The sequence below is a fragment of the Sinocyclocheilus grahami genome, unplaced genomic scaffold (assembly GCF_001515645.1).
Source record: "Sinocyclocheilus grahami isolate Dianchi unplaced genomic scaffold, SAMN03320097.WGS_v1.1 scaffold195.1, whole genome shotgun sequence".
NCBI lineage: Eukaryota > Metazoa > Chordata > Actinopteri > Cypriniformes > Cyprinidae > Sinocyclocheilus > Sinocyclocheilus grahami.
The window spans coordinates 126,546-135,518 of NW_015505374.1; the positions used below are offsets into that span (position 1 = coordinate 126,546).

General features: G+C 35.5%; 1 protein-coding gene across 1 annotated transcript in view; it reads left to right on the plus strand.

The window, feature by feature from the left end:
- LOC107595028 (electrogenic sodium bicarbonate cotransporter 4-like) overlaps nucleotides 1–6,588 on the plus strand; it is a 19,587-nt gene extending 12,999 nt beyond the window's left edge. The window contains exons 5-12 of the mRNA XM_016285303.1: nucleotides 790–947; nucleotides 1,050–1,137; nucleotides 1,306–1,460; nucleotides 1,537–1,665; nucleotides 3,807–3,981; nucleotides 4,151–4,284; nucleotides 4,505–4,776; nucleotides 6,448–6,588. Of these exons, the coding sequence (XP_016140789.1) occupies nucleotides 790–947; nucleotides 1,050–1,137; nucleotides 1,306–1,460; nucleotides 1,537–1,665; nucleotides 3,807–3,981; nucleotides 4,151–4,284; nucleotides 4,505–4,776; nucleotides 6,448–6,539 (1,203 nt within the window). The 3' untranslated portion in view covers nucleotides 6,540–6,588. The remainder of the gene's footprint in view (nucleotides 1–789; nucleotides 948–1,049; nucleotides 1,138–1,305; nucleotides 1,461–1,536; nucleotides 1,666–3,806; nucleotides 3,982–4,150; nucleotides 4,285–4,504; nucleotides 4,777–6,447) is intronic.
- Nucleotides 6,589–8,973: the final 2,385 nt, after the last annotated feature.

Genomic DNA, 8,973 nt, shown 5'->3' on the forward strand with positions numbered 1-8,973 from the left:
GATTGTCTTCTGGACAACTGTCAGATTAGCAGTCTTCTCCATGATTGTGTAGCCTAGTGAACCAAACTGAGAGACCATTTTGAAGGCTCAGGAAACCTTTGCAGGTGTTTTGAGTTGATTAGCTGATTGGCATGTGTTAATTTTCCCCATAGGTTTTTAACATTCTAAAAGCTCTTTATTCCAAAAACACTAAGCTAGTCAGTGTATTCAGTAGGTGTAATGTATTGTAAGTTGCTTCAGAAGTATTGCAGGTATTACGTACAACAATAAAACAGTGCATTGACATAAAAAAGGAAATTTACTTTTGGTACTTAAGTACTTTTAAAAGCAAGTACTTCTGTACTTTTACTTAAGTAAATATCTGTCTTTACAACTTTCACTTGTAATGGAGTAATATTTGACAAGCAGTATCTGTACTTTCACTCAAGTAATGGAGTTGAGTACTTTGTCCGCCTCTGCATAAGAGTCGAGTGATGGAACTGAAGGGTTAAATGACAAAATAAGAATACTGTGATGGAACAGAAGGGTTAAATTACATCATAAATGACCTGTGATAGAACAGAAGGATTAAGAGTCCTGTGATAGAACAGTGGGTTAAATGACAACATGAGGGTTCTGTGATGGAACAGTAGGGTTAAAGGCAACAGGGTCCGGTGATGGAACAGAAGGGTTAAATTACAACACAGGGATACTGTAATGGAAGAGAAGGGTTAAAAGACAACATAAGGGTCCTACTGTACCTACTAAATCATTTTGTTTTATGTTTTTCTTTGTTCACTTTGATTTCAGCTGAAGAACAAGTTCATGAAAAAAATCCCCAGAGATGCAGAGGCATCAAATGTTCTGGTGGGAGAAGTGGACTTCTTAGAAAAACCCTTTGTTGCCTTCGTTCGGCTGTCTCAGGCCACCACTCTTGGAGGTCTGACAGAAGTCCCAGTGCCCACCAGGTAACAGGTTAGCACATTAAAAACAATATGTCTGCAGAAAGATTATGAAAATGTTGAATTTACTAAAAGTACGTTTTGAATGTATTTTCTCTAAATGGACAGATTCTTGTTTGTGCTACTTGGGCCTCTTGGCAAAGCCAAATCTTACAATGAGATTGGACGGGCCATTGCCACTCTCATGGTGGATGATGTAAGTTTGATTGTTTTGTTTGTTATGCGATTCATATTTTTCATACAGTCTAGAGTAAATTCTTACCTTTCTTAATGTGCGATTCTTCCAAATAAACTTTTTTTTTTTTTTTAAGAAGATAAACTTTGACCTTTAAATCGACCAAAGATTGATTGATTTTATCCACAGCTCTTCAGTGATGTAGCATATAAAGCCAGAGACCGAGAGGATCTGATTGCTGGCATTGATGAGTTTCTGGATGAGGTGATTGTGCTTCCACCTGGAGAATGGGACCCCAAAATTCGCATAGAACCCCCCAAAAAAATTCCCTCAGCAGACACTAGGTAACGCTTATTCTTCTTGTGCTCATTTTTTGTTCTGCCCATATATCTTAACATTCATCTTTGTTTCTATGAGAAGGAAGTCTGTGTTTTCCCTCAATGAGCTGGGTCAGATGAATGGGACAGCAGGTGGCAGAGGGCCTGTTAGCGAGGATGAGGTTATGCCTGCTCCACACGAGCTTGGCGAAGAGTTGGCGTATACGGGGAGGTGGGTCTATCCATCCATCCATTCATCCATCATTCTATACCTAACATTAAATAAGGCCTACAAACATTTAAGCTTCAATGATGTTTTAACTCAAACTCAAAAATGTCAAGTTTACTTAGCAAACTTTACTATTCTAGATGAAAGTTAATGATTTTAATTTCAATTAATTGTAAATCTGCTTATTTACATTCAAATTTGAATTGCAATTCTGCATTATGTTTGCCACCTTAATTTAAAATTCTATTTAAATTCATGAGTTTTATTTAAATTAAATTTATTTTTAAATGATATCCACAATTTCTGAACAAGAATGAGCATTCACCTGCTGATCTTCAGTGTTGGGAAGGTTACTTTGAAAATGTAATAGGTTACAGATTACAAGTTACCCTATTGAAAATGTAAGAAGTAGTGTAACTATTAAAGTAATGTAAATGATTAGATTTGATTACTTGTTTTTTTTTTACTTTTCTAAATGTCGAGTGTTTTCGACTGTTAATCATTTTCAAACATTTAAACAGGCAGGATTAAGCTTACAGTAGTAAGCTGATTACTGTCTGTCAGACTTTTAAAAGCCTTCATCACTTGAATTAAGATTATAATCATTTAATTTTAAAGCACAGCCACCACAAAATTAGACTGTAGCGCCTCTTTTTACTTTGAGATCATTCTGAGATTAAATACAGATTTACAATCATAAGTATAGTTTAATAGCTATGAGACTGTTTTTGAAATCAAATCTTTGCATAGCTGTGACAGGAAACAGTCATCTAACAATGCCTTGAAAAAAAACAGTTAGAAAACAAAGCATAAACCCAACTAGGAAATAAAACAGTTATCAAATAAGTCTGTGTCCTAAACTCCTGAAACATAAATTGGTGTCTCATACTTTAGAGCAGTCAATGCAATTTATGAAAGACATCAATTAAATCTGTATGTGGGTGTATGTGTGTGAAACTTCAGTGTTGGGAAGGTTACTTTGAAAATGTAATAGGTTACAGATTACAAGTTACCCTATTGAAAATGTAAGAAGTAGTGTAACTATTAAAGTAATGTAAATGATTAGATTTGATTACTTGTTTTTTTTTTACTTTTCTAAATGTCGAGTGTTTTCGACTGTTAATCATTTTCAAACATTTAAACAGGCAGGATTAAGCTTACAGTAGTAAGCTGATTACTGTCTGTCAGACTTTTAAAAGCCTTCATCACTTGAATTAAGATTATAATCATTTAATTTTAAAGCACAGCCACCACAAAATTAGACTGTAGCGCCTCTTTTTACTTTGAGATCATTCTGAGATTAAATACAGATTTACAATCATAAGTATAGTTTAATAGCTATGAGACTGTTTTTGAAATCAAATCTTTGCATAGCTGTGACAGGAAACAGTCATCTAACAATGCCTTGAAAAAAAAACAGTTAGAAAACAAAGCATAAACCCAACTAGGAAATAAAACAGTTATCAAATAAGTCTGTGTCCTAAACTCCTGAAACATAAATTGGTGTCTCATACTTTAGAGCAGTCAATGCAATTTATGAAAGACATCAATTAAATCTGTATGTGGGTGTATGTGTGTGAACAAATTCAGATGTAACCCCCTTTGTAATACTTAACATTTTCATAAGTAACTGTAATTTAATAATTCACTTTTTTTTAACAGATTACAGTTACATTTATATTTTGTCATTAAAATACTTAATTCCATTACATGTGACTAGTTACTCCCCAACTCTGCTTATCTTTAGGACCTGGTGTTCTTGTACTTTGACCTTGCAGAATGATCTCTAAAACAATTCAGTTGTAAATTTGAAAAAAAAAAAAACTAACTTTTAGGTATAGCTTGAGATCTAAGAGCTCAAAGTGTTCTTGCCTTATCTGTCTTTGCGAATAATTGAAAGATACCTCTGAGCTCTGTGGTTCATGAGAGTTCATATCTTGATCAATATGTCAAAAAAGAAAAATGTAATGTGCTTTTTGGCACTTGCGCTCGAGGGGCTGTGAGGACTCAGAGATAGAAAATGGGTGCCAGTACTCTTTGCTAATAATCAAGATACCGCTCACCTTTGTCTGCCTGTCTAATACAAGCTAAAGAGGACAGGTCCCTGTTGAATAATGGATTAAACATCTGTGTTTACGGGACAGGTTCTGTGGCGGCCTTATACTTGACATCAAGAGGAAGCTCCCATGGTACCCGAGCGACTTTTATGAAGGCTTCCACATTCAGTCCATCTCTGCAGTGCTCTTCATCTACCTGGGCTGCATAACCAATGCAATCACCTTTGGGGGCCTTCTAGGGGATGCCACAGACAATTACCAGGTACAGCTCACAGAACATGACAGTTTGTTTAAAGTTGCATGTCGTCTTCTTTTCTGGAGCATTTTACAAGCACGCTTGTGACCTAGCTTCATCTATAGCTGTCTTCTTTTTTGTCCCTCTCTTTCTCACCTTGTTTCCTTGTCTCTCTCCCTGTTCAACTCTCTGTCAGGGTGTGATGGAGAGTTTTTTGGGCACCGCTTTAGCAGGAACGGTATTCTGCTTGTTTAGCGGTCAACCCCTTATTATTCTCAGCTCAACGGGCCCCATCCTCATCTTTGAGAAACTGCTTTATGAATTCAGCAAGTGAGAGAGCCATCTGCACCAATCCAACATAAGTCACAGTCTATTATTGAGGACAATTCAGTACAGCCTTGATTGCTCACTTTCATCAACCCTTAAAAGACCCTCGTAAATCATCACGCTTCACTGATGCAAATAAGCGACTTCTCTCTTGCTCTCTAGTGTGTTCACTGCTCTTGTATTTCTCTCTCTTTATTGTTTCTTTAAACTTTCTTTTCCTCAGAAATAATGGGATTGATTACATGGAGCTTCGACTGTGGATCGGAATGCACTCCTGCGTACAGTGCATTTTCCTGGTCGCAACGGATGCCAGCTACATCATAAAGTACATGACGCGCTTCACCGAGGAAGGCTTCTCTAGCCTCATCTCCTTCATCTTCATCTCTGATGCCATCAAGAAGATGGTGGGAGCCTTCAAATACTATCCCATCAACATCGACTTCAAACCAGACTACGTTACGGCCTACAAGTGCGAGTGTTTGGCGCCAGACCCGAGTAAGTCCATTCTTGGCGTAGAGCATGTCGGCACATCAGTCTGAAATGGTGGAGAAGTAATTGACCCTTTGCGGGGAGTATGATTGACAGGTGAGCTGACCGATCATAACGATGAATCTGCAATTTTTGTCCGACATACAACCCAGACTGGAGAGTAGATTAACGTCTGTGGATTTGAACTTGAAAAATAGTGTGTATTGACATCTTTCTACATTTGAAACAAGATACCTTCTGATGTTCATTCATGATTATATCGGGCTATAACTAATAAAGAGAAAGAGATGATCGGTTCATGTTCTGCTTTAACTGAGGCACTACAGCGATCAGTCATTAAAAAGCCACAAAACGGTATTTATTGTATAAATTTCTTTAAAAAATTACAACATTTGAAAGTTGAGACTTCATACCAAAAGTAACCTGCTCTGTCTTGTCTGTCGGCGCATTGTCAGTTTCCTCTTTTTACTGCGTGAGAACATGCGTGGTGTGAGAGCGCCATGGCTTTTCAGATGTAGCAACAGTAACTAAGGTGGGCAGGTCTTTGCGAAGTGTCAATTAGATGTAGAGCAAATTTGCATTAATTTAGTGTGTCAGGATTTACATACTGAGAATAAATTGTAACACTACAATGAGGTGCAATTAGTTTGTTTATTAGTTTGTTTTCTATCATTTATTAATCTAGTATTTATCTCTGTTGATTTATAGATATGCTTTTGTTCAAACTAATATTTGTCTATGTTATTAATACTTACGATTAACTAATGTTAATCCACTTTGTACTTTTTACATTTATTCATTCGGCAGACGCTTTTATCCAAAGGGACTTACAGTTGTACAGTTGAGGAATACAGTAAGCTTTTGTTTAGGTTGTGTTTAGTTTTCTAATTTAAAATTATTCGATATTTAAAATTGTAATATTTCACCATTTTATAGTTTTTCTGTATTTTGGAGCAAATAAATGCAGCCTTAGTGAGCATAAGAAATTACTTAAAAAATAACCAACCCACAAACTTTAGCGTAAATACTGTAAAATAAACATGAATCTAGATTAATATGCTGTAGATGAATGTGTTATTATTATTTCATCATCATCATTTTTATCTATTAACTTATGCTAATGAATCAGAGCTTATTGTATAGTGTTACAGAATACATTTCACTTTGGAGTCACTGCACTGTCAGTATGCATAAATTAACATGCCCAATAGTAATTTCTTGATTAAACCAAGTTCCTTTGGGTGTTTGAAGGGAACTGGCTGAGTGCATGTGATTACTGTAACTTATTTGTGTTATGTTTGTTTTTGCTGCAACCCCCAAACGTGGCCTTCGATCGATGTGAGTACTTTTCAATAAGCATGAGTTTAAATCAGACAAATGGCATGGTTTCTTTTTATTAGTTTGTACATCGTTATATGGCTTGTAGCTGTGAATGTAAACTAGCAATGAGGTCTTTTGAAAATAGTTTAGGCATGCAGGATCGCTTCAAAAACCAAATGAACATTTCAGTGGAGCTACTACACCTGCAGTCATTTTCTATTGCCAAAGCTGGCTTTGATCCTGGATAAATCCTTCTAACACAGTATTATTCCGATTTCCATTAGTTCTGCTCATTTTCCTCTCTGATTCTCCCTCTCTCTGTTTGTTCAGTGGCACCAATGATCTTCGATGTTGTAGTCCCAGTGCCAGATAATTCCTCTGCTCTCTTTGGTGTAAGTGCCTCATGTCTTCACCTCACTCACATCTGTGTTAGCATGAGCTCAGATTAGATAACAGCTTTTGAATCCACTGTATTTGCACTAACTATCACTGATTTAATAACCCACAATGATACTTTGTGTTTTTGTATTATATCATTAAGAAGGAAATATCAATCTGATGTAAATCCAATTAATTTTTTTTCACATGGATCCTTTCTTACTGATCTTGAGACAAAAGTGCAAGTGTGAAAATCAGTTTTTTAAAGAGTTTGTTTTTTTTGCAAGAGGGATTTTTTTTTTTGCATCTTTGTATTCCTGTAAAGCTGCTTTGAAACAATCTATATTGTACAAAGAGCTATTTTTTACTATATTTTCAATAAAAAAAATGCATCCTTGGTGAGCATAAGAGACTTCTTATAAAAAAAACTGAATACAAGATGACTATTTTGAAACTCTAATGTTTGTGCAAGAAGACCCACCAAAGCTGTCTTTATTTGAAAATACAGTAAAAACAGTAATATTGTGAAATATTATGACGGTCATGGCCTAATGGTTAGAGCCAGACTTGTTACCTGAAGGTTGCAGGTTTGATTCCCAGTAAATTAAAATAACTTTAAAAATAACTAAGAGTTTTCAGCATTATTACTCCAGTCTTGAGTGTCACATGATCCTTCAGAAATCATTCTAATAGGCTGATCCGGTGCTCAAGAAACATTTATTGTCACGGTTTTAAAAAATATTGTGATACATTTTGTCCCCAGGATTCTTCTAATAGAAAATAATCTAATTCTTATAATAGAAACAAATTGTGACATTTCCTTTGTGACATAATAGTTGCCCGTCACTTGTCAGTTTAATGCATCCTTATACTGAATAAAGTTAATCTTTATACTGAATACTGAACATCCTTATACTGCCTTGGCAGGTGCAGTGTGTTTTTTTTCTGTTTATAGTTCATTCCTATGCCGGTCTTGTATGGGGTCTTCCTCTACATGGGTGTTGCTTCTCTTGGTGGCATCCAAGTAAGTGCCTTAGGGATTTAAGGTGTTTCGCTGGTGCCACCTTCTGGTGGAGAAGAGCCTCATGCTTATACTAATAAAGCCTCAAAGACAAACATGACGCATTCTACAGAAGCATATACTAATCTTCATCCGTTCTTTGGCCGATAGGACAAGTATAAACCCAATACAAACTGCTCCCCCAGTGATTTGGACTTGGATCGCAGGTACTGTGTGCTCAAACTACACGTTCCCTACCGTGACCTCTTACAGGCGCCAGACTCCAACTCAGAGTGGGCGGCACGATGCCAACCAGGCAGTTACTACTACTGATACCGACTTTATTAGTTTATTATTATTTCTTTTTAAATGTGAGCGCATTTCCTCTAAAATACGCACCTCCACTACATTTAATTTTACTACTAAAGATTGCATTCATACGTACATCCAATAGAAATAGATGACATAGTTGAGAGGCAGCTCAGAATATTAAATATATAACTGCTAAGACCAATAAATAAGGTCATGCAAGACCTTGCATATAGTTTTTTTTGCTATATTCTCATTGCCCTTGCCATGCGCTTTGAAGCAATGCAGATAGAATTGTTTTCATGCAACCACCAGTATTTTACTCGGCATGCTTTTATAGAAAATGTGTATTTTATTGTGTTATGCATATGTATTATTTCTTTTGCTTACATTTTCACACCTAAAGAAACAGCACACATAAATAATAATTATTGAACTTCCATAATTAGATGTGGGTACAGTTTCTGTTTATATAAATACTGGGAAAGATGCCAGTGAGAAAAGTTTATATTTTAATTACTTTTTTTCTAGCTTTCTAGAATACATTTTTAGTAGCTATAAAGTGCATAATGTAACAATGTATATTAGTTATTTTAAGGAATTTTGGTTGTTTCTTTCCCTGTATAATTGTGGTTCCAATAAGAGTGCTTATACAGAATAACTCTTGTACTAGATTTTCTAGGGTTTTTTTCCCCCAGCCTGGTTCCTCTCAAACTATATTCACAACCCATTCTTATCCAAATGTGTGCCTCTGTATCATTCTGATGTAGAAATGATGTAAAATCTGCTGGGCTTCATGTCTGCATTGCTGTTCAGGGGGCATGGTTTGGATGAAGTGTTCACTTTAACAAAGGTTCAATTTGTTAACATTAGTAATTGCATTAGGCATCATTTGGATTATTATCATATAAGATAGTATAGCTATTGTTAACAATCATGATACTTTATAATAATACTATTAATAATAATAATTTTTATATAAAAAGAATATGGGGTTAGTAAGATGTCATACTTAAGATTTAACAGTAAGTAAAGACATTCATATTGTTACAAAATACAAAAATAAATTTCTTCTTATCAAAGAATCTTGAAAAATGTATCATGGTTTCCACAAATCCAGTTTAATATTTAAATAAGTTAATATGATTTCTGAAGGATCAAGGCTGCTGAAAATACAACTTTTCCATCACAGGAAT